Source organism: Coprinopsis cinerea (assembly GCF_000182895.1).
Source record: "Coprinopsis cinerea okayama7#130 chromosome 8 map unlocalized cont3.8, whole genome shotgun sequence".
Taxonomy (NCBI): Eukaryota; Fungi; Basidiomycota; class Agaricomycetes; order Agaricales; family Psathyrellaceae; genus Coprinopsis; species Coprinopsis cinerea.
In genome coordinates, this window is record NW_003307537.1 from 1,897,106 (window position 1) to 1,923,918 (window position 26,813).

The 26,813-nt window shown below is 52.6% G+C and overlaps 11 protein-coding genes across 11 annotated transcripts; 4 read left to right on the forward strand and 7 right to left on the reverse strand.

The window, feature by feature from the left end:
* Positions 1–132: 132 nt before the first annotated feature.
* CC1G_05040 (hypothetical protein) lies at positions 133–5,740 on the forward strand (the record flags this gene model as incomplete). The annotated part of the gene is made up of 5 exons (XM_001835995.1): positions 133–1,054; positions 1,105–1,340; positions 1,391–2,566; positions 2,625–3,764; positions 3,818–5,740. 5 exons carry the CDS (start codon positions 133–135, stop codon positions 5,738–5,740), a joined length of 5,397 nt encoding a protein of 1,798 aa, XP_001836047.1.
* A 551-nt stretch (positions 5,741–6,291) lies between these two features.
* Positions 6,292–7,379, reverse strand: CC1G_15056 (hypothetical protein; the record flags this gene model as incomplete). The annotated part of the gene is made up of 4 exons (XM_002910676.1): positions 6,292–6,717; positions 6,769–7,203; positions 7,280–7,303; positions 7,374–7,379. 4 exons carry the CDS (start codon positions 7,377–7,379, stop codon positions 6,292–6,294), a joined length of 891 nt encoding a protein of 296 aa, XP_002910722.1.
* A 362-nt stretch (positions 7,380–7,741) lies between these two features.
* CC1G_05041 (hypothetical protein) lies at positions 7,742–9,193 on the forward strand (the record flags this gene model as incomplete). The annotated part of the gene is made up of 2 exons (XM_001835996.1): positions 7,742–8,627; positions 8,682–9,193. 2 exons carry the CDS (start codon positions 7,742–7,744, stop codon positions 9,191–9,193), a joined length of 1,398 nt encoding a protein of 465 aa, XP_001836048.1.
* A 235-nt stretch (positions 9,194–9,428) lies between these two features.
* Positions 9,429–11,040, forward strand: CC1G_05042 (hypothetical protein; the record flags this gene model as incomplete). Its single annotated transcript, XM_001835997.2, has 3 exons — positions 9,429–10,299; positions 10,354–10,688; positions 10,993–11,040. The coding sequence occupies 3 exons, from the start codon at positions 9,429–9,431 to the stop codon at positions 11,038–11,040; spliced, it is 1,254 nt and encodes a 417-aa protein (XP_001836049.2).
* Positions 11,041–11,204: 164 nt separating this feature from the next.
* On the reverse strand, positions 11,205–11,698 carry CC1G_05043 (hypothetical protein; the record flags this gene model as incomplete). The annotated part of the gene is made up of 3 exons (XM_001835998.2): positions 11,205–11,299; positions 11,368–11,554; positions 11,606–11,698. 3 exons carry the CDS (start codon positions 11,696–11,698, stop codon positions 11,205–11,207), a joined length of 375 nt encoding a protein of 124 aa, XP_001836050.2.
* Positions 11,699–13,392: 1,694 nt separating this feature from the next.
* On the reverse strand, positions 13,393–14,172 carry CC1G_05044 (hypothetical protein; the record flags this gene model as incomplete). Its single annotated transcript, XM_001835999.1, has 1 exon — positions 13,393–14,172. The coding sequence occupies one exon, from the start codon at positions 14,170–14,172 to the stop codon at positions 13,393–13,395; it is 780 nt and encodes a 259-aa protein (XP_001836051.1).
* Positions 14,173–14,984: 812 nt separating this feature from the next.
* On the reverse strand, positions 14,985–16,244 carry CC1G_05045 (hypothetical protein; the record flags this gene model as incomplete). Its single annotated transcript, XM_001836000.2, has 2 exons — positions 14,985–15,664; positions 15,719–16,244. The coding sequence occupies 2 exons, from the start codon at positions 16,242–16,244 to the stop codon at positions 14,985–14,987; spliced, it is 1,206 nt and encodes a 401-aa protein (XP_001836052.2).
* Positions 16,245–16,844: 600 nt separating this feature from the next.
* On the reverse strand, positions 16,845–18,108 carry CC1G_05046 (ebpl-prov protein). Its single transcript, XM_001836001.2, has 6 exons — positions 17,879–18,108; positions 17,710–17,812; positions 17,449–17,632; positions 17,287–17,371; positions 17,206–17,219; positions 16,845–17,149 (listed from the first exon to the last, which is right to left on the reverse strand). The coding sequence occupies exons 1-6, from the start codon at positions 18,014–18,016 to the stop codon at positions 17,050–17,052; spliced, it is 624 nt and encodes a 207-aa protein (XP_001836053.1). The 5' UTR covers positions 18,017–18,108; the 3' UTR covers positions 16,845–17,049.
* A 284-nt stretch (positions 18,109–18,392) lies between these two features.
* Positions 18,393–20,114, forward strand: CC1G_05047 (hypothetical protein; the record flags this gene model as incomplete). The annotated part of the gene is made up of 5 exons (XM_001836002.2): positions 18,393–18,434; positions 18,521–18,648; positions 18,790–18,911; positions 19,003–19,097; positions 19,170–20,114. 5 exons carry the CDS (start codon positions 18,393–18,395, stop codon positions 20,112–20,114), a joined length of 1,332 nt encoding a protein of 443 aa, XP_001836054.2.
* A 378-nt stretch (positions 20,115–20,492) lies between these two features.
* On the reverse strand, positions 20,493–22,544 carry CC1G_05048 (cyclopropane-fatty-acyl-phospholipid synthase; the record flags this gene model as incomplete). Its single annotated transcript, XM_001836003.2, has 4 exons — positions 20,493–21,760; positions 21,830–21,998; positions 22,067–22,331; positions 22,393–22,544. 4 exons carry the CDS (start codon positions 22,542–22,544, stop codon positions 20,493–20,495), a joined length of 1,854 nt encoding a protein of 617 aa, XP_001836055.2.
* A 1,469-nt stretch (positions 22,545–24,013) lies between these two features.
* Positions 24,014–26,674, reverse strand: CC1G_05049 (other/FunK1 protein kinase; the record flags this gene model as incomplete). Its single annotated transcript, XM_001836004.2, has 6 exons — positions 24,014–24,202; positions 24,257–24,991; positions 25,062–25,149; positions 25,196–25,385; positions 25,433–26,374; positions 26,428–26,674. The coding sequence occupies 6 exons, from the start codon at positions 26,672–26,674 to the stop codon at positions 24,014–24,016; spliced, it is 2,391 nt and encodes a 796-aa protein (XP_001836056.2).
* Positions 26,675–26,813: the final 139 nt, after the last annotated feature.

Here is a 26,813-nt window from a genome sequence, read left to right on the forward strand (position 1 = left end):
ACGACCGTCCTCGACGCGACACTCGACGTCCTCGCAATATTTATACGCTAGACGGATTGCGCTCGTCGTCCATTCCCTCGCCCAAAACACATAGCGCGCGCGGCGCCCGATACACTAGCAGCGACTGCGACGATGGTCCTCCTCACTCCCCCCAGCACCTCTCACCGCTCAGAGAAGGAGAATACCGCTAAATTCACCTTTTCGCTCAATGAAATCCCAAAGTTGACAGTGACAACCGACCCCGCATCGTCGTCCACATCGCCGTCGTCATCGTCCGCCGCGTCGACCAGCAAGTCTTCTTTGGCAGCATCGTCGTCGCGCAGCGTAATTTGGTCACCACACAACTCCTACCACTCTCTTGCCACACCGCCTAAACCCAGACTATCATCAGCTGCCACCAATGCCATGGTCAAGGAGCGCCCCGTCAAGCCCATCCTCAAGCGGCGGCGGGTGAACCCACCACTGAGTGACGCGACCAACGGTCCCAAGACAGCCAACTCCGACTCTCTTTTGAATATTCCAGAAGATTTGGATAGCTTTTTCCGGCAGCGAGAGACGACCCCAGAGCCATCCGACCCGCTATGCGATTTGGCATACCTCGAATATCCCGTCTCGCTCATCCTCAAGCCCGACGCCAAGCTACGAGAACTCACAGAGGGATACAGTATTCTCAATGCGCGACTCCGGGGCACTGTGCAGTACACCACCGACGCGGACGCCAGCTGGCCACTCTTCCAGCCCATGCGCAAGAACCGAGAAAAACTCGTTGATTGCATCATTCGCGACCTGGAGCGGGCATTTGTCGACCCTGTCAACTCCCCCGACTGTCCCAAAGGCGACGACTCCATTCCCGACGAGAATTGGGATGATGAGGAACCTGCCGACAATGTTGGGACGCTCCCCTCTCCCAAGAAGAGTCCCAAGAGGGCGAAGAAGAAGGGCATGAGCGCAGAGCAAGTCAAGTTTGCGAGGGACCTCTGCACGACCGCTCATGCAGTCATCAAGCTCCTGTGTGTTATGCTATGCTTCCCTGCGATCTATGGGGTATTCGAAAGTAAATATATGCGCATATACGCCTATGAACTCGCTAACCCTCCTCTGCAGCGATTGAACTGAGAAGAATGCTTGGTGCCGTGGTCTCCATTCCCATCACAGGCAACCTCCCAACTCCCAACGCACGCAAAACTTGTGCTCTCGCGATTATGGCTATCCAGTGTCAGCGGCTACCAGAGGCAGTTCTCTTGCCTGTCCGGGACCGCATCGCCTTCGCCCTAAAGCGTGGTATCGATGGTGAGTTGGGTAAAGAAGGCAAGAAAGGGTCTGCAAACGATGGTCTCAAAGTATGTGGTTACGCCCTTTCATTTTTCACGGTCATTGACGGCATTCACAGGCCATTGGCGACCTTTGTATCTTCCAACCCAGCACGTTCGTTCCTGTGTTCTCCAAAGCTGCGGTCCTTCCCTCCATCCTACAGAACCTCCTTGCACCCACCCTCGCCCTCCGTATTCAAGCAGCCTACGCCCTTGGAGGATTGGCATACTCCCTTGCCGGACTTACCCCTTCAAACACTCACGCTACTGCCGCTGACATGGTCGCCGAATTCATCCTTACACCCTCTCCTTCGACACCATCCAGGAAGAACGCCTCTCCGAACAAAGATTCTATTGTCACATCTAGCGCCATCATGAGGACTTTGCGTACTACCATGAACGCCCAAGATGCCGCACACGTGGGCCAGTCCCCTGTCTGGGCGCTATGCGTCTCTGCCAGCTTGATTGTGCTCCTGGGTTCCAAGATGTATACCGACCGCAAGGTCTGCGTAGCGATCATGACGATTTTCAAGTGCGGGGCCAAGCACAAGAAGGCAGCAATTCGGCATCTTTTCTGTGCGGCATGGAGGGCTGTGAGCTGGGCATGGTTCCAGCCTGATTACGACTTGTTCAAGGCCGAGGATGAGAGCGAGGCGGAGGGTGACGGCGAACAGTCTGACTCAGAGAAGCTGGAGCTCAAGCGGAAAACGAGGGAAGCGTATTTCCAGGTCTTCAGAGAAATACTGGAAACGCAGGTCGCGCTTGGCACTGTTGCTGCTCTGTTGTCCACCCCACCGGCTCCCAGTTCTCACCTTGGTATCAAGGAAGATGTCCATGACGAAGCGCTTCGGCGAGCACTCGAAGTTATTGACTGGATGGCTAACAGTCCTGATCCGGACACTATCAACGAAGCTGCCTCTTCCCTCCTCAACTTGGTGACCCCGACCGTCGATAACAGGGATTACACCCAACCCTCCGAAATGCTCGCTGAGAATGCGCGAGCATTGCTACCCCGACCTCTCTTCACCCAAACTCCCGGAAATGGTGTCTTGTTTGCAGATGTCACTTTGTCTGGAGCGGGGAGCAACAGCGTCATGGCTGCGGTTCGAAAGATGTTCCACAACGTACCAACAGTAGAGGAAGTTCGTGCCCTGAGGAAGGAAGAGTTGCGGAAGGACTGGGTCTGGAAGGGCATGCTTAAAGCATGGACATCAGTTCTGGGTTCTCTGGAGATGACGGATGACGCTCTCCTGCCTGTGAGTAATACATTCCACTCAGACTTCATCTCCGGATAACTGAACTTCAATCTCACAGAACGACCTCACTCAAGTTTGGGAGTCTCTGCTTGTCAGCAACGTCAGCCTTCTCCAAGACGAAGGCGGCGATGTTCCTGAGCTTGCCTCCAGGGTGGTCGACGTTCTAACGAACGTCTTCCTGGACTCGGGACTCAACTTCACCGTGAAGAACCAAACGAGCACTTCAAGTGTAGCATTCCCTAGCATCGGTTCGAAGGACAGAGAGGTCACCGGCACTACCCTTTGCACCAACGCCGAGCTGAAGATGAAGGTCGTCAAGTCACTATGGTCGACCGTTAAGACGGTGTTCCCTCGTAGTGACCTCGGCGCCGCAGCCGACAAGCTACTGAGGACCCTACTCGAGAATTCTGGAATGCTCACCGAGCCGCGAAAGAAGAAGGTCCGATCGCTCTCCGGCAACCTCAACCACGTTATTGCACCCATCACAACGTGGGGAGACCTTTGTGCAACTATCATTCTCGATAGTGGTGTCTCCGAATCAACAGAGGCGATGAAGATGTTCTGGGGTCTCGGTGACGAAAGCGAAGCCAAGTGCCATTGGGAGTCGTTGGCCGTTTTCGATAATTGCGAAGCAAAGAGCCATGTCTGGAAGGCGTGTCTCGATGTCTGGAAGCAGGAGGAAGGACAGTGGGAAGGTGCTGTTGTCCTGCTCGCCGCACCCTTCGTCGTCGGTCCTTCGAAGTCTCAGGACTGGTCACTCAGCTCGGAGGAGGTCGTCAAGTGGAAGGAGTTCTATCAGTACGCATCCAACAAGGCTTTGGACAGTGGAATGGACTCCACCTCGACTACTGTCATCGACGCGGTGGCCGGAGTCGTCGCGTCTCATACCACCTCGTCGACTTCTCCTGCTTTGCTCATCCAGGCTTCCGATCTCCTTTTGGACCACCTTGAAGCAACTGAGATGCGCGAGGTACCGGTTAACCTGGTGGATCTCCTCAACGCTACGCTGAAGACCGCCTATCCCGTCAACGAGCGGAATGTTAGCCCTGCGAGCTGGTTCATTCAGACGCTTACGAGGGTGTTCGAGACGTCTCCCAGGGATCTCATCAAAGATCTTGTTGAGGGCGTTGGAGAGGCCATTACAGTGTGGCTCAAGGACGAGAGTGAAGTGTGGACTGACGATACCCTCGACTACACTGTAAGTCGCCCTCCTCGATTTTTTAAAGACTTGTGCTAACTCTTTTCCGGCAGTTCGTTCCGCTTTACCAACATTTGCTCCTTCGTATCCAAGAGTTGCCTACGGATCTTCCTTTCCTTGCCACTGTTTCCCCCTTACTCGACTCCGTCTTCTCCGGCCGGGCCTTCCCTGAAGCTGTCCAAAATAGCTTCCGCGAGGCATTCGACACGTTCTGGAAGCTCTCCCCCTATGCACAGATGGAGGAACCGGCGGACGGTTGGCCTGCTTCACTTCAACATTGCCTTGCCCATGAGCAGGTTCAAGAAGTGGAAGTGTCCGTGCCTGTGTTCGAAGCTCCTGCAACGCCGTCCAGGAAGGTGTTCAAGGGAGATGGCGCTTCTCAGCCGCGCACGCCGATGTACCCGATGAATGGTTCCAATATCCCTTCCCCTCGCCGGCCTCACAGGCCCCACGCCGATACCGACGAACCTTTCTATCCTCCCCTACCTGTCGATCGCTCTCCTCTTTCTCCTGTTCGCCGACGACGAATCTCATCGTCCAGTTCATTGGGCGAACCGAGATTCAGCGTGTCTGGATTGGCTGCTTCACCATTCTCGCGTCAAGGCGGTTTCAGGAATCCTGATCTCTTGTTATCACCCAGCAAAAGGCGAAGGAGCTTGGATCATGCAGACGAGGACGAAGAGATGGAGAAGGAGAATGCATCCCCTCAACATGCTACGCCGAAGAGAAGGAGGACTGGTTTGCTGAGCAGTGCTCGTGTTGGCTTCGACCTTTCGCCAATTCCTATTCACGAGAGGATCGCCAGCGTCGGCAAGGCAGGGAATTCATCTGTGCCGACCACGGGGAAGAAACTGAAGCTGAAGGAGAGGATGGGCAAGAACAAGAACGGGATGACACCTGCTGCGAAGCGTCCTAAGCTATTTGGAAGGACCAAGTCGCCTTCTCCCGCCCGCAGCGAGGGTTCGAGCCAGGGCAGTAGCGATGACAGCGAGGATGAGCGTGGATGGGTTGAACGGGAGTTGGTTCCTTTCCCTAGTCTCGGCGGGGAGGACGAGAAGGAGGACGGTGCTACGGTTCCTGACGAGCCTGCTGGTTCTGCGAGGAGCAGCGCGTCAGAGGAAAAGGCTGAGCCCCAAACCCCATCGAAGAAGCGGAAGAGGATGTTCATGGATTCGGTTCTCATTCCACCCCTCGCTTGCCTGGGCAATACCAACCCGACTCCCAGTAGCTCCATTCCCTCTGCCTCTGAGCTCCTTGTAGAGATCGGCCGTGCCAGGTCGAAGCGGAAGTTGAGCCATTCCGCCAGCTTTGACTCTTCGACCGCTGGTAATGCCACTGGTGGCTCGAGCGGGACCACGGAGTTGTGGAGCACTCCCTCAATGAGGCGGAGCGCAACCGCGCCCATACCTGCGACAGCCTTGGTCATGAGGTCAGGGGCCGGTTTGATGCGTCAGGCTCGACGATATCGAATGAGGACGGAGAGTGACAGTGGGGTCGGAAACGCGGATGATGAAGATCCTTTCGAAGCCGAAGTCAGGACGACGGAACCTTTGCCTGCTCTAAAGATTCCTGGACCTTCTGTGGTCGTGAAGGCTCCCCAAGTCAACAGCGACCCTCCCAGTTCCGACGGACCTAGTTCTGACGATAGTCTGCATCTGGGTCAAGTTACCCCTCACCATCTCATCTCTCCACATCTCGCTGCAAGGACCACAGAAGTGTATGGCACAGCTGCATCTCGGGTCTCGGCATTGTCGTTCACTGGCAGGTCAGGCACGAAGATGAGCGCCACCTCCCAGATTCTGGCTCGAGGTCGCCGTGTGTCGGTCGACTCTATGCCTGGCAGTGACGACAGCATCGGAGGCGGAGCACCAGATTCGTCACCTACGAGGAACGTTGTCGCGCGAAGGAACCTTTTGGGATTTGGACTGCAGAGGAGGGCTAGTTCGTTGGGACTGAGCTCGGTGAAAAGGGCTTAAATTAGATTCAGACAGCACAAATTTTGGACTCGTTGCATTTTTTTTCGGTTATTATGCATAAGTATGGTATGTAAGTAGGTTTTTCGTCACTTCAATACCTTGTAGTTTTATCTTTATGTTGTTCGATACCAAAGGAAATCAATCGCCTTTCTAGATTCTCAAGCCACATTGGTCGTATCTCGGACCGTCGACTCTCATAATCGCCACTAGGATTACGTCTAAGCGCCCACCAGTAAGCGCCGAAGACGCACGTGACCTTAAAGTCACGTGAGCTGGGACCAGAGGAGAACGGGAACAGTTCAAATCGAGGGGAGACCCACGGCAAAGTCCGAGAAGACCCGTTCCTGGGTCTTGTTCTCAAACTCGTTTCGGGGTCCTTTTCTATAAGTAGAATGCCGCATCAAATTCATCATTCCGAAGACGACGGCTACAACGGCATACACGATAGGGAATGCGCAGATGTACTACACAGCTACTCTACCTAATTTACTTCGTCTTGCTCTTTTTTGACTGTCTCGCCTTCACATTAACGGAATGCGAGCGATCGCGCTTCAAGTTTGACTCCCCGGGATGTTGACAGTTTGTCGGTATTCCTGTGTCTTGCTCACTGGTATGCCCAAGCTGCTCTCCTCTTCACGAGATATGTGACATAGGACAACCATATCGGGCGGAAAAGGAGGCAGACGACTGTTTTCATCGAGGTGATGGGAGAGCATGTGGTAGAGAAGGTTGTACTTCCAGAATGTCGTCAGGTGGGTGTGATTTGGATTATTTCGAGCACATATTGGGCAAGGAACCGGGACGTTGGTGCACGGCTGATTATCGCTCGACTTAGCAGCAGCCGAATACTTCATCCTCTCGTAGTGGTACTCGCAATTTGAAAGCACCCGGTAAGTTGTCTTGCCTGGTGGGACTACAAGCTGAGTTTGACACCCAGATGCATGCCTTCCGCACCAGCCACATGGATTTGGTCCAATCTAAAGGCAATATAAGTGCGCGTTTAGTGAAGTAAGAGCGAAGACATTTACCCTAAGCCCAGGAAGAAGATCATCAGGTACGTCCCTTATCGCCCGAAGGATGTGCTGGCCAACATGGTTTCGAAGGGCACTTAGTTTGGACTGCATTCCGCAGCAATGGCAATGCACCACATCGTCACCGGAGCGCTTTTCAGAATAAGCGCCGAGTAATGGCTGGGTAAACTGCGGTTCGCCACCAGCCGTGTACGGGAGCTTCTCTGAGGTGAACTCAGGGAGTGCCTGAAGGTCTGCCAAATTGATGTTACCATCGACGCTAACACAGTCCCATGCACCCTTCAGCGTATCTGCGAGGTCCGTTGTGGTGAGTTTCCATGTTGGTAGCGATGGATCCTTCGGTAGAGGGGCGATGGATGCTGATATCGGGTGGAATTTAGAACCAGGTATCGATAGCACGAGGTCTTTCTCGGCGGTCGTCTTCTCTGCGTTCTAACAGGTGGTCCCCGGGGCATTAGAAGACGACTTTGAGATGCTTCACTCACTCCGTGTAGCCGCCCTTAAATACCCAGAACCCGCCTTGAACAATGTGCTACTAATGAGTTGTTAACGAGAGATGCTATTATTGAACCGTTATGTTGTCAACATAAACACAATCGCACTATCATGACGGTCACCAGCTTGTAATGGTGGCCTGAAGTAGATAAGATACGTGAAAGAAATCCTGTGTTCAATCCGAGTCCTTTTCGACGCTCTTTTGTTGCACGGCCTTCGCTGATTAGGGGCTATTCGGGATCACTGCCATCACAGCGACATCACAGCCTTGGCGGAGACCCCACCGAGACTTGGCGGAACAAGACCTGGGAACTCGAAATTCCGGATTTTGCCGTGGGCCTCCCCTTGGTTCAAATGCTGCTCATCATGATGTTCAAATGATGTTGCCGACGGCTACTCGGCTTGTTCAAGTTGCGGTCTGTTCACAGCAGTTCTACGGCGCTGTTATCCGATCCCAACTGTGAAGAACCCCACAATGTCGCCCGCCCCAAACCCGTCCCAGCCGCCAATCTACGAACTACCTGACGATGTTCTTTCTGAAATAGCGGAATACGTCAGACAGAACGCCATCGCCACAGAGTCCTTCCATATGCTGATCACTCACGAACCAACGTCCCTCGACAACTGTTGTTTCGTATCCAAACGATTCAACGACATCTTCCTCCCCATGCTTTATAAAACGATATCGATTTCCCCCCATTGGGATCCCCGAAAGGGCGCAGTTATAGCACCATCGACATTGCTCAGGAACGCTGCCTTGCTGTTCAAGCGACAGCCTCGAGCTGGCTCCTGGGTTCGCGAGCTGCACATTCATATCGACGAGGAAGTCACAGCGATGTTGCTGGGCGACAGCGCTTACTCGGACCTAGTGGCGCTGCTTCGCAATACCACGGGGTTGATCAGTTTGCACTTGGTCGGAATGACCTCACTAACCTGGGGGTTAATTCACCCGGACATACAATCTGCTCTTCGACACCGATGTTTGACTCTAGAACAGATCGTCGTAGAAACGCGACTGGTACCCCCAACTATCACACTGTCATCTCCTTCCCTATTTTCCTTGACCCTTGTCGGCACCCAGCTGGAACGTGACGAGCTCGAACGGGCGTCGCAATCGTCGGATTGGACAGCGGAATCGCTGGATGCGAGTAGAGCTCCAATGCTTTACTCTTTTACTTGCCACAACGATTGGGATATTCTCCCTGTTTATCGTCAAGTATGCCCATCGGCATTCGAAGCATTGCGATCCCTGGTCCTCTCGAGGGCGGGACATTTCCCCTCCGCAAACCAAATGTTGGACCTCCTCAGACTTGCGGAAAGCAGCCTCGAGTCAGTTCGCATCGACTTCGATGAATTCAACTGTGAGTCCTGCTCCACCAACCATCGCCCTGCACACTGACTCACTTGAATTTCAGTGGTACCTCTCCGAGGGCCAGGATCCGCTCCCTGTCTCGACTTTACGAAGATGGAGAATCTTCGTGAAGTGAGCCTTCGATACGCGTGCAATTTGGGCCGCGCTTATAGCCTAGAGTCGGGACAAGACGCTCGGAGGTACGAGGACATGTTGGTAGAGACTCTTGGAACACTTCGATTCGGACATCGACTCGAAGATATCGACATAGAGCTTACGTGGCTGTGGGAGACCTACGAGGGCCTTTGGGAAGATAGATTCGAGGAAGAAGCCAATTCCTTCTATTTGAGGATTCCATCCTTTTTGCAAAGGTTGGACTTGGCGTGGGCGGACTTTGCTCAGAGACAGGAGCAGAATGGGTCGCTGAAAAGACTCCACATCCGTTTATTCCCATGGGTGGGACGGGGGCGGTTGAGTTCGACAGAAGCTTTGGCGGTGGAATTTGTTGGCCGGCCACTTGGTGACCTTTTTCCAACTTTGCACGCAGCGAACTTCTTCACGTATCAATTGATGTAATTTTGCGAACCATTTGAAATGTATATATAGTATTTTTGTAACTGCTCTCCATGTTCGGACACTGGAACAATTCAGTACACTTGTACAAAGCACCTGTCTTCTCTAACTCCCATGTCCTGAGCTAAATCTTTCGGGCACCGACAACTTCGATCTGATCTGGAGAAATTCCTGAATTCCCCAAGAATTCCTAGGCTATCATCGACTCTCACTGCCTTCGTAGTGCTTTACTAGTAGCATGTCGATGATAACCACCATCAGTCAATTGCCGGACGAGATTCTCGCTGAAATGGCGGAATACGTCCGTTCTTACAGCTTTCGCGATGAAGGCCAGCATCTCAACACACTGATCAAGTGGTGTCCAACAACGCTTGACAATTGCTGTCTCGTTTCGAAGCGATTCCACACAGTCTTCCTCCCACTACGCTATAGCTCTATCCACATCTGCGCTGGACAGTGGCCACGACGAGAAGTATCAATACTTATCGCAAAGCTGCGGGCGGCACTCGAGGTCCAGCCACAAATTGGCCTATGGATCCGGGAGCTGATGTTCACCATCGATTACACGCTGGAACGCAAGCTCATCGGCATTGTCAATCCTTCGAGCTTCCTTGAAATCCTCAACACGACTACTGCTTTAACTGCGTTTAGACTGAGCGGACGAGTAGCACCGTCGTGGGAGGCGCTTTATCCGCTGGTGCCCGCAGCCTTGCGGAAGGTGTTTCGACAAGAAACCCTCAAGAGCGTTACGATAAATACTCGATTGCTCCACCCCATCCTTCTTTGCTCATCTCCTTCACTTTCTACCCTCAACCTCGTTGGAAACAGCCGAGCATCAAGGCCTGGCGCGAGTCAATTTGCGACTTGGAGAAATGATGTGTTGGACGATCCGCCATGCGATCATCCCAATATCCTGTCACTTTCATGCGAAGAGGATATCGACATTCTGCCTCTTTATTTCGACACCTGTCCCTTGGCCTTTCGGTCGCTGCAGAACCTAAAGATTACTAGCACCGAGCCGCCTCCACTCATGTCGGCATTGAACAGCTTCCTTCGACTTTCTGGGAAGACTCTTCGAATGCTTGATATCGATTTCGGACAATACAAACGTGAGTCTTCTTCTACCTGATACCACAAATTCCTGTTGAATATAGAGCAAGTAGAAGAACCGCGGGTGTCTGGGTCTTTCCTTGACCTCTCAGAGATGAAGAATCTTCGCCAAGTCAGACTTCGATATTTCTATGATTCCGGAAGGGATTTAGAGGACTACGAGGCCATGCTCATGGAAACCCTCAAATCAATCGTAAACTCCAGCGAGTTACGAAGTTTGGAAGTAGAGCTCGAATGGTATTGGGATAGCAGGTTTCTGGGCGTGGATGGGGTAGAGGTGGGAGCCGCTGGTGTCGTTGCAAGGTTGCCGGCGTTTCTCCAGGCCTTGGATTCGGCGTGGGCTAGGTTCACCGACAACGACAGCTATAGATCATTGGAAAGGATTTATGTACGCATTGAGCCTTGGTCATGGGGGGAGGGTAGGGCCGGAGATCTGCCAGACTTGGTGCAACGGTCAACTATCGATTTAGTTGCTCGGCCTTTGGGAGAATTGTTTCCGAACTTACATTCCGCAGCGTTCTTCGAGTACAATCTTGCCACTACTGTATCTCACTCAGGTTATCTCTTTCTGTACTAGTCCGTAACAAGTAGCGATACGTTACATATGCATTGCTACAAAGACCTTTCCTCCAGTCTGGTTCCGTTCGTGACTGATGACATCGCCTGAAAGAGGTATACTGACCCCTATCCAGGACGCTGGTTGCGTCGTGGCATGCCCTGTGATGTGGCTGGAGCTATAAGTCGATGGGCCGGCGGAGGCTCGGATACACTCCTCACTCTCGGGTCGAGTACTTGTTTGAGATTCACAATAAAAGATACCTATGGGCTTTAAAAGGGTATCATAGTCACTTAGTTACAACATAAAACTTATTACAGATTCATAAGAAATCACAACATAGACCCTTTAGGCGTCGCAGGTATCCTTGACCTCCCATTCGACGCCATTGATCAATCCAAGGCTCAAAGAACCGAGCTGCTCGAAGAGCGAAGGCGAAAGGTCTATCTGATCCGTTAGCGTATCATCGTCGAGCCGTTAAATGCGAACTTGCCAATGTCATTGGGGCCACAAGGAGCGCAGGACTCAGAGTAGATTCCGCACACTTTCTTCCCAGTGGTGGGGTCGGTAATCTCGACAACCTTTCCGCAGTTTTGGGCGTCGAAGACGTCGGCGCCGACGGCTACGACTGGGTCGTCGTTCTTGACGATGGTGCCGCAGGCGGTGGGGGTGCCTGTCTCAACGTTGTACCAAGTCGCCTAAGGTGGGGTTTAGAACCTTGTTTGAGACGAGTTCACTCTCGAACCTACCCTTCCGGTGACGGTGCGCCTCTCCAAAGGCGTGGCGAAGACGCTGGAGACGAGGAGTGCAGCGGAGACGGCAGCGACGAGGAGGCGGGCCATTTCGTAAGAAGAAAGTAAGGCGTAAGAGGGCGTAAGAGTACTTTGGAGAGATGCGAAGTCGACTGGGTCGATGCTTCCTCAAACTCGAAAACTACGCCCCTTTTATACCACCAGCGGGCGTTGGTAACGTACATGGTTTCCTTGTTGGTCGTGTCCGAGCCTAGAAGGAACTATGTTGAAACCCGGCGAAGATCAGTATCCGGGATCCCCGAGCGAAACCTGTCACGCTCAGCGGGAGGGGAAGGGTTTGGAATTTCTGATAGATTGAACCGCGCCCCGTGAAAGGCATTGTTTACAAACACACGGCACAGACCTTTGCGGTAAAGAAGGACATGAAGTGAGTAACAACGAGTCACACAATCAGTGTCTTGTTTTCCTTGTTGTAGCTTGCCATTTAGGGCCTTTCTCTTACTTGATCGAGGCACAGCGGCTTATCCGGTTCTCACGGGTTGACACAAATGTCTGATTTTGAGTATCAACGTTGTTCTGCGTTGCATCAGGTGAGGTGTGCGTTAGGAAAAAGTTTTATCTTTCTTTATATTCGTAAGGGTTAACAAAAAGCAAGGGCCAAAAGGGTATCTGACCTGAAGGAAAGAAGCATCCCGGGCGCACTTTCGGACTGGTGGGGAAAGGGGCCAGGGTGCTGTGAAGGCCTAGATGCCAAAGTTCCACACTAAAGGAGGTCTGTAGCTGTAGAACGGATCAACCGCTGCTAGAAGCCGAAGACTTGTGTTGCCCTTCCACTTAGGCGCCCGTGCAGGCGCTCGCGTGTTATCTCGCATTCCAACGGTGTTCTCTAGGTCCCAAGGTAGAATAATTTTCAAGAACAAGGTTTTGTATCGTTTCTTGGAGCTCAGAACACTCGAACCTCACAGTACCCGCAATTCAACCGCGCAAACATGAAACTTGCCCCTGTCTCCGGGATCACCGTTGTAACTTGGAACGTGCAGATGGTGCATTGACCATATCCCGCTGATCTATTGTTCGGCTGTCTCCCTCTGGGTTTGTGTAACTGGCAATTCAACATTCGAAATACGCCGATGCCTGTGACAGGCCGTGAGTTACTAGTAGAGTTCCGAGTGTTTTGCTACGATGCAGAGAGAGTAGGCTAGCCGCGTCTTGACCACGTAGGAAGCTGCGATTGTCAAAGAAATGCCTTCGCCTGGTTTGATGTCAGCCTGACGTGCCAGACCCCAAGACGTCAAGATACAGGCCTATATTAACTAGGCAGGGGTAACTGAATGGGAGAAACTTACTGCAAGGAACGAGACCTTGCGTTTGACAGCAAAGCAAATTGTAGTTTTAAAAATGCAATTAGGAGCAGAGACTGTGAGTGGATACATGGAATTCTAAGGAATGTGAGGAAGTCTGACGTAAGCCACAGAGTCGGAGGCGGCAGATAGAGTAGAAAGAAACAAAAGAGCGTGTAGGGACCATCCCAAGGCAAGTAGATTCTAGTAGAAGGCTTGATTTTGGTTTGAGATTGCCAAGTAGTACCCTGAGCATTGGCATTGACCCAGAGATTGTGAATGGATGCATGGAATTCTAAAGAGTGCGAGGAAGTCTGAGGCAAGTCACAGACTCGGAGGCTGCAGATCGAGTAGAAAGAAACGAAAGAGCGTCGAGGAACCAGGTGATTTCGGGTGAAGTATCAAGATGAAAGGAGATCTATGAGTTCACAAGGTAAGTGGATTCTATTCGAAGGCTTGATTTTGGTCGGAGGAGTCGGAGCTCGAGGCTGGAGATTCAGGTTGCCAAGCGCCGCCTTGAGCAATGGCATCGTCCCAGTTGAAGCGCTCCAGATGATTCCTAAACGCAGTTTCGAACTCTTGCTGATGAACGGCGGTAGCAGCGCTGTCGTCCATTTGCGGGGCCTCTGAAGCGTGCAAATCACTCTCGCTGTAACGCCTGGAGGAGAATTGCTGTTGGAAAGCTTGATACGCCTCTGAGAGTCGGGCGAGGCTGGGCGCTTGATTAGGACCCTCAGCGACCCCCTCCCCTTTCAACCACTCGTTGAAGCTAGCGATAAGGTAGTTACTAAACTCGTCATAGTCACCCACAGGGACAGGCGCTCGAGGACCGTTGAAATGGGTCTCAGAGCCGGACTCCAGGCCGAGCACAGGACCAGGAGCTGAAGGAGAAGTTGGGGCGGCAGAGAACTCCAGGATGTTACGCGAAACATAGTCATCAAACGCAGCAGCCAAGTCGCTCATGGTGACGGTGCCAGTGGGGGTGACAATGGGGTCGAAAGTCTGAGGGTCGAAAGTCTGATCATGAGCCTGGCCGGGAATGGGAAGTTCCTGAGACCCCCCCGGGCCCATACTAAGGAAGTTGGGGTGGATGGTATGGAAAAATTCATTGATGTCCGCGGACATAGCCTCGTCGATATCGATGTGGTCTGGACTGCCCTCGGGGGTCGGTTCAATCCATTGGCTGTCCGGAGAAGCTCGCAGCGTATGCGTAGTTGAATCCATGACTGAGATCGATAGTAGTTAGTCGACGGGTGCTGAGTGAGGTTCTTGTCAGGAGTGCTGGAGGTGGTTGTCTATAGCTATCTCCGCCGACCCCTGGCTTTTATAGGGTTTTCAGAGAGACAAACCATGCTCAGGCCGCGGTTGTAGTACAGCGTTAAATTGCCATAAAAGGAGATTTGCGCTTTGATCTTCCAGCGCGCGTTGACTGCGCGCCTGCGGGCGCTTTGACAATTCAACGGTCCTTAACTAGGCGGCCCAAGAGTCAAAGCGGGAGGCGAGGTCCTCCGTTGCGTCTCTCAACTGGCACTCGCGTGACGGCTACGCCCTAATTTAGCGATATGGAATGTTTTTTTTTTTCCATCATGGTTGTGTCCGGTCGATACTTTGAATGGCGTTCGTGCCACGCTCAAACCCCGCGCCCTGGCTTTGTTTGAAGGCTCAAAGGCATGGTAAAGAGTAGAAGAAGGAAAAACGCACCAGAAGAAACGCCGTTCATAAGTCAATGGGAAAGAGATGGTCTGACCGGGGATACTGATTTTCTTCATTAATATTTAGAGTCCGTAAATACGTTTACACAGGATGATTAAACCAATGTCATGCGGAGAGGGGATTCGGGAATACAGACAGAACCCGCCAGGGGTTGAAGGAAGAAGATTGCGACTGAAAGATGTTACTTGATTATAGGACATAACAGAGGAAGAAAGGGTTGATGTTGAGAGTAGGAAAACATGATCATAAACGAGATTCGTAAGATCGATTGCGGGACCGTGACTTTGAAGAGACGTGTTGAATGAAGTCCAAGTTGTTAGTACTTATAAAGGCGTATCAGGGAACAGCTGGTTCCAAATCTCGCGGTTCTCCTCAAAGAAAGCCTGAGATTCATCCGCAGCGCCAGGGACGCACATGCCAGATGCGCCATTGAACGCGTTCCCAGCAGTGATCGAGTCGAAAACAAGTCCCAAGGCATTGTCCAAGTTCATGGCAGAGCCGATGACATGTTCAACCTGCACCACGCCGCTCGCCTGGGCGCTCCCAATGCCTTTCAGGCGGGCAAGCTCAGCTTCGAAGGCTTTATGCGCTTCCGCGAGTTTCACGAGGCGGGGATCTGGGATGGTGCGTTGCTCGGGCTGTTCGTCGCTCATGTCGACGTCGGGGGTGGTGGCTTGGGTGCCGTCTTCCTGAGCACCGATAGGCAGGCATAGGAAGTCAGCGATTTCTGCCTCGGACCAGCTGATGGCCTGGTCGGTGAAGGGAAGGGAGGTCAGGGTAGAGGCAGCTCTGGCAGCGGCGATCCCAAGACTAGAGATTGGACCGGCTGTGTTCGTGGTGTTCGCGATTGGGGTGAAGGGCCAAGAGCGCCTAAAGGAAGGTGTGAAGTCATCCACTCCGTCCATAGGGTCCTTGTTGGCGTTGGTATCCTCGGGATGTTCGACGGCCGGGGTCGAAGATGCCTCAGATGGAGAGCTCGCATCGGATGGAGAACGCGCATCGGCTGGAGAAAGGAAATTGTTAGTGCCGGCGCCATGTTCAACGATGAACGACTCACCATCCAAATTCTCCGCAGTACTCGTAGTTGCCCTCTGCAGCGTTTCATGCTCTACCATGTGCTCCTCGAACACGGCTCTGCTAAAGGTCCAAAACGGACACCCCTTGATTTCGCATGGGTAGGACCCCTGGCCCTCCCACACATAATGCGGGTTCTTGTGCTTCTTCTGGTGTCGCGTCACCTCGCACTTGCGGAAAGCCGTGTACGTGCAGCCCTCGACCGGGCAGGGGAGGCGCTTGCGGTTCACTTTGTGTCTCTCCATGTGGCTCTTGAGGTGGCTAGGGTTGGTGGTCGTGTAGCTGCAGTTGAGGAGGTCGCAGAGGAGGATGGGTCGGTTCCGGATGATGATGGTTTCGGGCTTGCGTTTGTGCTCGAGGATGTGGTCGCGCCAGGCGTGTGCGTCGGTGAATTTGAATTTCGCGTCGCAGTGAGGACAGTCTATCACGTCGTGGTACTCTTTGTCGGCGGGAGCGTCGTGTTCGTCGACATCGGGAGTGGGGTTTCGACTCGCGTCGCCCAAGTCCATGGTTACTCGAGAGAGATTAAGACTCGTGTGCGTGAATGTCGATGAGAGGGAGGAGTTCAGTTAATACGGAGAGACGCGCTGGTTGTGGTGGGTTCGTAGCTCGTGGTGGTGGTCGTTTAGAAAGAAACAGCAACCGCCAGCCAGGGTTTAAGAACCAAGCATCAACCAAGGTCACGAATCTGTGGCCAAAAGTTTATGTAAGGGAATTAGTTCGCACGCCACTCGTCAGTGATTGGCGCCGGTGCGTGAGTGGCTGGACGCGACTCCGAGGCAAACGGGGGATGGTTCGCGAATGCAGAGGGCGTTGACGGCGTGAAACAAGGGTTGAGCACACCAAAGAGAGGGAATCCTGTCATAGTTGCAAGTGCTGATCCTCCGTCCACGACGGCCCGGTAGTCCAGTAAGCGTTGCACTCTGTAATCCAATCAGCAGTTCCAGTCATTGTCTGTGGGCCACAGCAAAACCAGCGGGGCACCCTTGAAGGGATACTTCACCAACAAGCCGGGTTTTAATGTCATAATTGATCTTCTCGGTGTTGCCAGAGACGCGTTAATCGGAGGCGTATTCAGTTCATGGAGGAAAGGTGGTGACTAGTCGTAGGACGGCGAAACACATACATGTCAATTCAGATCGAGTCCCTAGATCACAGGTATATAGTCCAAATGCGGAGCCGACGCAGCTTAATGCTCGATTTCGTGGTTTGCTGTCACCGCGGAATTCGAGTTTTGTAGAGGAAAAAGCAAGATCCCAAGCCCCCGTTGAAAGCTGAATATTGACAACCGCGAAGGGCGTTGGAGCAGTTCGCCTAATTATGCTTTCTTTTCGAACCGGCTTCAGTCGCTTTGAACGCGTTGCTGATGTTGTTGAACGCGTGGACTAAGACGAAGAAGGGGACGATAACCCAACTGTACATGGATGGTTAGTGGGCTCGTTGAAAGGCTGAGGGCCAGAGGAGACATACATGAAGTTCATGAACTGTCAGAGAAGGAAAGAGGCTTGTCTTAGTGCAAGGGTCCTGACAATTGCAAGCAGGACAACTTACGAAGAGGTAAACCCATTTGTTGAGGAACGTCGAGGTCTCGAGGTTGGGGCTCCCAACCAACCATTCAGGCGAGAAAGTCATCCATCTAGAATGCATCCATGTATGCATCAGCATCATACACACTGAAAAAACGAAGGAGCGATCGCAATAGCTGCTACATACCCTCCATAAATCTCAGCGGTGCTCAGAACGACGAGCCAGAAGTATCCTCGGTGGTCGTTGTTGGCGAGGAGGTGGAGGATGTAGAAGCAGAGAGGGCCGGCGCCGAGGACGGTGATGATTTCGATTGCGACGGTTGTTGGGTCTGCGACGCCCCAGCGGAGGTCGGCGAGGGCGTATTCTTTCCCTGTTCAACGATGAATTCGCGAGGTTAGTTCAGAATTTCAACAACCTGACTATTCAGGGCAGCAGAAGGGTACGCACAAATATCAGCGATAATCCCTGTGCTGGTGTTTACTGTTCTTCCAAAGGTAGAGTAGTAGACGAAAGTTCCTTCGTAGAGGAAGTGAATGAGGGCGTCGAAGACCTATAATCAAGCACACCAATTTATATTCAGTTTCGTTTCGATTTTTGTGCTAAACTATACACTTACAAGCCAGATAAAAACATATCTATCCGCCTTTCGTGCATTCTTGGGTAGGAACACGTTGGCCGCTGCAGAAGCCGACACACCCAGCAACGCTACACCAGCAATACCCAACGTCGATTGAAGCGTCAGCAGCGATGTCATTGTAGTCTGCTCGTCGTTCGTTGTTCAGTTATTCGTGGACTTTGTCTGGTAGATGGGTGAGCGACCTGCTAGCTGGACGAAATGAAACTCGGACGACTGTAGGGTAGGAAATGGGGTCAACGACGTCCACCCCACGGTGACAGCGATGTTCCCACTTGCGAATCCCAGCGCCAAACATGGGCCATCCCCAAGGAGTGTGATTGGCCAGACACGATCAAGCCTGCCCTGAAGTCTTTCTAATGGGGATATCAATGACCCTCGAGATGCGTAAGCCCGACTTTGTAGGCGCCATCTGTTGTTTTCCTTCTCTCACTTTCCAGAATCTAAGGGCGAAGCGATAGACGTCTCTGGTCTATACTCTCCAAAAGCTGATAATATGTCGGATAAGAAAGAAAAAGCTGAACTTTCGAAACAGAAGGTGCGCTCCACATTATCTCCATCGCTGCTCTGAATTGACTTTCGAAATAAATCGCATTGGTACTTGGTTTTTTTGTATCATCATAGGGCAATGAAGCGTTTAAGAAAGGCGACTACGCCAACGCTGTTGGGTTCTATACCGCAGCGATGATGGAGAACCCGAGCGACGTGACCTACCCCCTCAATCGAGCCGCTGCGTATTTGAAACTAGGCAAGTACGTTCTTGAGGTGTTTTTCTCTCTTCTCTTTCTCTTCTGTTCTCTTCTTTTCCTTACCCTTACCCTGTGCTTGGCGTTGAATGGCGTTGAAATTTCGGTCATATTTGGAGTGGATAAGGTACTTACCGAATGATATAGACACCTAGACGCAGAAAGAGATTGTACGACTGCGTTGAAGATCGATCCGAAGAGTGCAAAGGCGTTGTTTAGGAGGGCGCAGGCGAGGGTTGAGTTGGATAGATTGGGGGACGCGGCGGCTGGTGAGTGAGCAATCTTCCTTATTGACTAACTACAAGTTCAATACGGGGCGTTTGTGGATGGTTTTGACTGACGAGCACCCCGTACTTGCAGATCTACGAGAAGCGCGTCAACTCGCTCCTAGCGACCAATCGATACTAAAGTTGCAGGCCCAAGTTGCGGATTCGTTAGAGCTGAAGAAACAAGAGGTGCGCCCTGCATCCGCCATTCAAACATCTAACATCTCCCTGGGAGAACTCATTCATACCCCTACGATATAGAAATTGAACCATCTCGCGCAAGTCAAGTCTGGGAAGTACATCGAACCGGATGGCCAACCGCCCAAACGGCGGAGGGTGCCGATCAAGATCGTCGAAGCGCCTGAGGATGGAGAGGGTTCGACGGTGAAGGGGAAGGAGGTTAAGGTTAGGGGAGGTGAAGAAGATGGGGAAGGGGGGAGCGGATTGAAAGCTGTTTCGACTAGGTCGTTGAATGGGGGGTCGACTGCCAAACCGGAGTCAGATCAAGCCAAAGAGAAGGAGAAGGACAAGCCCAAGTCGTTCAAGGAGGCGAAGGAGGCTAGGGATACGGCCAGACCTAGTCGTGTTGGAGGTGGGATCTTTACTCGTACGGGAGCGAGTAAGGTGTTTCCTACGCGGGAGGCGACGCCTCCGGCCAAGTCGCCAACACCGTCTTCGAGCGGTGTGGACTCGTCGGTGACGAAGGAGGAAAAACCGCCATCGCCCGCTCCTCCTTCCACCGCGCAAGACACTAGCCAAAACGAATCCGAACCTCCAACGACCCCATCCGAATCCGCTGCGAAACCGATACCAAAACTAACCAAACCCCCCTCCACCCTCCTCGACCTCCTCAAACTCTGGTCCTCACACTCCACGCCCGAAGCGCGCTGGTCCATCCTCCGCACCCTCCCTCCACATACGCTCCCCTCCCTCCTCCAAACCTCCCTCGAACCGCCCTTCCTCGCGTCCCTCTTGAGCACGTTCAACGATATCCTCGCGACGGGCGATTTGGAGACGCAGATTGCTGTCAAGGAGTATATGGAGGTGTTGCCGTTGTGTAAGAGGTTTGAGATGGTGGTTATGTTTTTGAGTCGGGGGGAGAAAGAGGTTGGTAGGGAGGTGTGGAGGCGGTTGGGTGTTGAGGTTAGGAGGGAGCCTGAGGCTGGTGGGGGTGGGGCTGCTGGGTGGGAGGGGTTGTTGAAGTAGCGTACGGGTGGGCTTTCTTCTTGGGGTGTATCTGATGAAGGGGTGTCTCGCTTTATTCTGTTGAAATGACATTTGATTCAGAAGAGGCATTTACGGATGAAGTGTCCTCTTTTTCTACAATCTACAGTTCGTGATAATGTTACAGGGTTCGTGCTGTATTAACGTTTTAGCAATTCTAACCGTACACTTCGCATCCGAATTCTTCGTTCCCTTCTCGAGTGAAGGTGATGATATGGTCTGTCCGAAGAGTTCGTCAACACGCATGGAGAAATCTGGGATTTGAATACGTACCTCCTAATAATCGTTTCGTGAATCCCACCTCGCAGTAGCAGTAATAATCTTGTCACCTCTATAAGCATGTTTCCCGACTAAAGACAATTAAAAACAGTAGCACTCACATATCCACTTCCTCCTAAACACTTCCACCTCCTCCTCCTTGCCCATCACATCAGGGTACTCCCTCTCCAATGCAGGTCTAATCACACTTGAGAATCTGCTCTCGAATCGGCGGCGCCATTCGCGGAGGGTACGGGCGTAGTGTGGGCCGATGTTAGTTATGGAGTCGACTGTGAGGCGGGATTGGGAGCCTTGGGAGAGGGATGTGAGGAGGTAGGTTAGGGAGGGGAGGTGGCCGCCTGGGAAGATCCACTTGCGAATGAAATCCACCTCGCTTTTGTACCTCTCCCAGCGTCCTTCGGGGATCGTGATACCCTGTACCACGCCCACGCCTGTAAGGGGTTTGAGAGCCCAGTCGATGGTTTGGAAGTAGGTGGACATGAAGTGTTCGCCGACAGCTTCTACCATTTCGATGGAGACGATGCGGTCGAAGGAGGAGGACCAGTGGGGTGGGAGGGCGCGGTAGTCGAGGAGGTGGAAGGTGATGCGGGTGGAGAGGGGGGTGTAGGGGGGAAGTTCCTGGTCCTGGTCCTGGTGTTGGTGTTGGTGTTGTGAGGAGGGGGAGGGGGATTCAGAGGATCGTCGTCGTTGTCGCCGTCGTTCGAAATCGCGAAGCGAGGCTTCGCGGACCCTCTCCTGAGCTAACTCGAGCTGGCTGGAGCTCAAGGTAAGACTGTCCACCCAGACGTGTGGGTACCGCTCGCAGAGCCGGATGGCGAGTTCGCCCCATCCTCCGCCGATTTCGAGGACCCTGATGGGTTGCTGCGAGCTGCCATCATGATTAGAGTCGGGGATGCGTAGTTTGGTGATGATGTAGTCTAGTTTGCGGAGTTGGGCTTGGTGGAGGGGGTCGTTGTCCTCCTCCTCCTCGCTGTCATTGTTGTTGTCTTGGTCCACGTCTCTAGCGCTGTGGTCGTCACTTGGGGCAGCTGAGCCTGCTTGAGCATGCGAGGTGGCACCTAGCCGTTCGCATGTCTCTTTGACAAGGTCTGCTGTCCCCCTTCCCGGTGTTTCTGGGGCCTGGTCGGAGCGGGAGGGCGATGTTGAGATGGAGGGCTCTTGGTCTGTTAGAGGTGGAGAGGGAGGGAAGTGGGAGCCTGCCAAAACTTCGCCTTTGATTCCAGGCAGGGTGGTTCTAGAATTAGAGGGCTTGGTCAGAGGTTGTCTGATGTGACGGTGGGGACTCCTTAGGTCCGCGTCTAGGTCTGGGAAGATGGCGCATGAGTAGACCATGTCTTTTGAGAGGAAGCCTAATGTCATTAGAAGTGGAGATCCTTGAGTAAAGGGATACAATGCAAAGGCTGGAATAGGGTTCTCACCAGCAAACATCTCATTAGAGATATCGTAGTGTGCTGAAATGTTTGATCTCGAGTTGCTTAGAGAGTTGACGAAGCGCCATGACGTTAGCTTCTGGGGGATGGAGGTGAAGAGGGAGGCGAGGTAGGAGTCGTTGAGGGTTGAGAGGTGGGGTTTGTTTGCAAGGAAGATCTGTGGGGGTTGAACGTTGGGGGGTGGTGAGTTTTGCTCTGTTGGCCCGTTAAGGGATGGAGATGCACCTTGAATACTTCGATTAATCCTTCAGCGCCACCTTCTACATCCACCTCGCCGTACATGTAGGATTCGGCGAATCCGAGGTCGCCGGTTAGACAGAGACGGAGCCAGAATGTGTCTTTGAGGACGCGGAGGGTTGCAGTGGGGTGTTCGTGCTCGTGCTGTCCTGGTTCAAGCTGGCGGTCGCGTTCATGAGAGGGTTCGGGGAATGTGTACGTCGTAGATGGGGTGTGGATTGTGAGTTCGCCGATTTGGATTCTCTTCAGCAGTCTAGGCAGTACAGTAATGTCAGTACTCTCCTGTCAGATTGGCCTTGGTGGATGCAACGCACTCTGTCACCCCGCCCTCTGCGAGACGAACGACTGCACCCCATCCGACACGGGAAATCGCGCCTTCCATGAGGGTGCTCCATAGTTTGTCGGCTAGGCCTGGTAGTGAGAAGGGGTGTTGGGCGGGGGTGGAGAGGAGTTGTTGCGACGACATTGCTCCCTTCCTTGGTGGTTTCTGTCCTTGTTTTCCAAGTCGAGGCGTGTGGGGTTGGGTTTTAAATAGCCACGAGGAGAATGTGTGGGCACTGTGATGTGTGCCGTGACAGGGTTATCGGTTTAAACCCCAACAGTGTGTGTGTCAACGGAGCGCACAAGACAAGGGATCTCCAGACTTCGCGGGGACTGTGACCTTTATACTGCGACAGCGGCGCAAGGGAATTGCCAGTAACTTTGCCCCGTCCAATTAATTACAACTGGTTGGATGGCTGTCAGTGGGTTTATGAAACGTTATTCTGGGTCATGTCTGCCCGAGTCGAGTTACGCATGGGACACGTTGTACATCGCAGGAATTCCCTTCATTATTGTGGCTGTCGCTCGATCCCGTCGTGCAGAAAGAAGTCTAGATCGCGTCCGTTTGGCATAGAGAATGGGTTGCGAATGGGAAGAAATATCGTGGCCGTGTCCAGAAATGTTCGAATAGAGGATAGGAAGCAGCAAGCGTGACGGGAAATGCACTCGATGAGAACCTCGTTGCTTGTCAACATCGGACAGCGTTTGATCCCATCAGGATGATACTGCGAGTTATTTTGGGACGGGATCGTCTTGGGATCGTCGGGCGCTTTGTTCATTGTAGCTTCGCAGCTTCGAGCTCATGTTCGACTTGGGCACGACCCACGAGAAGCTTAAGGCCTGCAAGACATTTCTGGGAATTGTTGGTTGTTTTTCTGTTGGTGGTGAGAGTCGTTGAGAAGGACGTCGAGTTTGGTTATGTGAATCGCCGTCGGCAAATCGGGTGTCGTATGAGGAGTCTGTGGGTGTGTAGTCAGACGACGCGATGCGACCTCAAGGATTCTTGTCAGAAACATAAGTAGGCGCCCTATGCAATATTCCCGAAATCGATCCCGATGGCGACCAAGGCCCCGGGCTAATCTAATCTCCATCTTATCTACTCGTTGTTTTAATCTAATCACTGTATCGCTTTTGATCTCCGCTTGAAACTCTCACGGGCCGAAACCCTCTCACTCTTGAGTGTCATCGAGTATACAGCAACTTCAGTACTCTAGCGCTTATGTCCCAAAGAATTTGGTCTTCGACACAGTACAATCAACAATACTGATAAAGGAACTGACAAACGTCTACGGAACCCGTCCGACATAGAACCCAATGTGTCTGAAAGATTTGCAGAGGCGTAGGCCTCTTGCTTCTAATCATGTACCTATTTCGAGGCATCGAATCCAGTTGGGAATTCATTAGTATTCACTCGTTGTCCTGTCCCCTACATGAGCGAACCTCTTGTCACAAAGTCCGCCAACATCGACAACGCTGAAATACTCATTACGTATATTGTACACGGAAATCGGTATCGAAACCGGAAAACACATCAACATGAAGTAACAACGGCAGCGATGACAGCATAGTGAAAGCGCAATTCAGAGGGGAAGAAAGAATGAGGGAAGCTGCACCTCAAGTGAAGACATCATCGTTGTTCGACTCTTGGGATCGACCAGGACCCTGGCGGCTCGAACCTTGGGGGAAAACAAGCTGTTCAATGACACTGTCTTCATCGCCCTCTTTGCCTGGGAGGGACATCGTGCGCTGAATCGGGGTATTATCGGTCGATTGGAAGCCAGCCACGACTGGGGGTGCCACATACTAAGGGAAACAACGTTAATGCTAGAAGGATATAGAAACAAGCGAGATACGCACATTGACAGCGAACGGCTCACGGGGGATTGGAGGAGTTTCAGGCCTTTGAGCTCGCTGATCCGACAGGTAGGTATCAGTTGTCGAGGAGGAACGAGCAGGGATCCCGGGAACAGCGAAGGGGAGGCGCTCATGATCCGACTTCTTCAATTCCATGAATGGCTTATCGACGTTGTCCTTTAGAAATCTGAGAATAAGCCGCTGAAAACATTCGTGGATGTAATCCGGCTCAGCCCTGGGAGAGTCGTGCGGGAACCAATGAGGATCAGTCAGCAGGTAGGCCCTCATTTGCACGAAGAGATCAAGAAGAGGGCTGTAGGAGGGATGGAATGTGTCGTTCGCGTGAGCAGAGAGCGTCTTGCGGCCCGCGTGCAATTCTGTCCAGATGTTCGCAGGGATGCCCGGGTCGAAATCTTCCGCCCCTTTCTCCTTGATACTGGTCGAAGGCTTTGCCAGCAAGCCCCAATAGTACATGAGCCAATAGACCGATTCGGCATCATGATACAGTCGTTGTCTCCAGGGGAGGAGAATCTCGTGCGTGGGCTCCCCGACTTCGTTTGCCTCAATATTCTCCTTCCTGTCCAGCTCACGGAACCGAGAAATGCGGTCCGGGAAGTTTTTCTCGTAGGTACCCAAGTGTGCAGAGCTTGGTATCGGGACCAAGGTGACCGTGTGATAAGGCTCGAGCTTGATCGGCTCTCCATTTTGAACGGCTCTGGCCATGAACATGGGAGTTCCCTTGATCCAACAGGTGAGTGACAGGACCTTTCTGAAAGAAAACATGGCATCTCACTGTTCGGGCACCTACCGCATGTCCCCCTGTTGACTCGTCCTCAGGCACTATTTCACTATAGTTGAAATCGATTAACAGGGCGGAAGTCTCCATAGAATCGATGCTGAAACATGTCGTCAGATATGAAGAGAGCTAGACCAGCCACCTACCTTTCGCCGAGCAAATACCTGACGAAACAGTAGCAGGAACCGTCTCCTTGATTCTTTCCTACGGCAGTCGCGTCGGGGGCCTTAATGGTCTTAATGATCTGTGTCATTGTGCGCCGGGAAATATACATGACATTCCCTTTGCTTATGTCGCGGTGCAGGACCCTGCGTCGGGCGAAGAGCATGCGGGTGACTTGTTCCGTCAGTATCTGCCCAATCGACGTGAAAAGATGGACATACTTTCTAGGACATCATAGGCCACCATGAGCATCTCCCGAACGGTCTTGATCGCCATGAAAGGTTCGCCCTCTTTGTCTAATCCCAACCAGATTTCTTTCCTATGTCCGAAGAGGTGCGAGGAACTATGGGAACAGAGCAAACGGATCACCCCAGGGAGGACGGCATTTTTGTGTATGTGGTTCAGCACCATGATTTCGTTAAAACGACCCGAGTCGCGACAGAGCTGTATCTTGATGGCCCTGAGAGGAAAACCGTTGATAGTTTGAGGCTGGGGGCCACCGTGGACGAAAACGTGCGTCCGAGTACCGAAGGAACTTTTTCCATATCGACAGAAGTAATTCTTGTATACGGGCGCCTTTTGGGAATCCGAGCACGGGAAAGTGAGGTTGTATACACACGAAGGAGGCTTGTCTTTGGTCGACGCTGTCCTGAAGCATGCCTCGATAGAGGTGTTCGCCCACTCCCCTGGGTTGTATAGTCGGTATACCATAGCGCGCATCGCCGTCCGCAGGTCGCGGCTTCCCCAGGAAAACGAGAAAAGGCGGATACCCGCACCCGTCTCCCCAACGAGCACGAACACGCTGTTTTCGCTGAGCAGAAGACCGAAGGCGGCTTTGAAATCGGGCCGAGCCTCAAGCAGAAGGTCGAGGTAGGTGCCAGCATGTTGGATTTGTTCTCCCTGGGTTTCGCTTGACAAAGCAATCTCCCCGGCAAGCCTGATGAGAGGCCATAGCATGTGGGACTTGAGGTCCTCTTTATGAGGGTCCGCACTGCCGCCCTTGCCGGCCTCGGATTTCTTCTGAGTGGCAGGAGCTCGACCATCGTACCAATGATCTTCGAACCCGGCAACCAAGTCGGGTTTTGCAACTGTATCTGAAACATGTCCTTGCTGGATGGTATTTTGTGTCTCTTTGAAGATGAGGAGACGCTTGAAGTTGAATGCTGGTGTTCAGATCAGATCCGAGTCAGTGGCAACGAACTTGAAAAGTACGCACCTGCCCTCATCTGCTCACAGACGGCATTCACGTCTTTGAAGAACTCGTTCAGCGAGTTAAATTGTGGGGTTCCATCAAGCTTCAGAGCAGGATCCCCAATCGTGAGGTTGACTTTTGCCAAGAACGGTGGACTCGCATCGTCGATGTGCACAGATAGCGGTGTGTACGCAGCGAAGATTTGGCGTTCAGGTCTGTTGTTCAGCGCGAAGGGCGCTTGCCGCACGATAACAGGGGTCGACGCGGACATTGTCGCGCGACGCGAACTTGAAGTTGGAAGCCAATTGAGTTCGCAGTGCCAAGTGGGACACGTGATTGCGCCCGGCCCGCTCTGACTCTGAGTGACATCAAAGCTCTCTCTTTGATTCTTCTTCCCGCCAGTCGCAGCA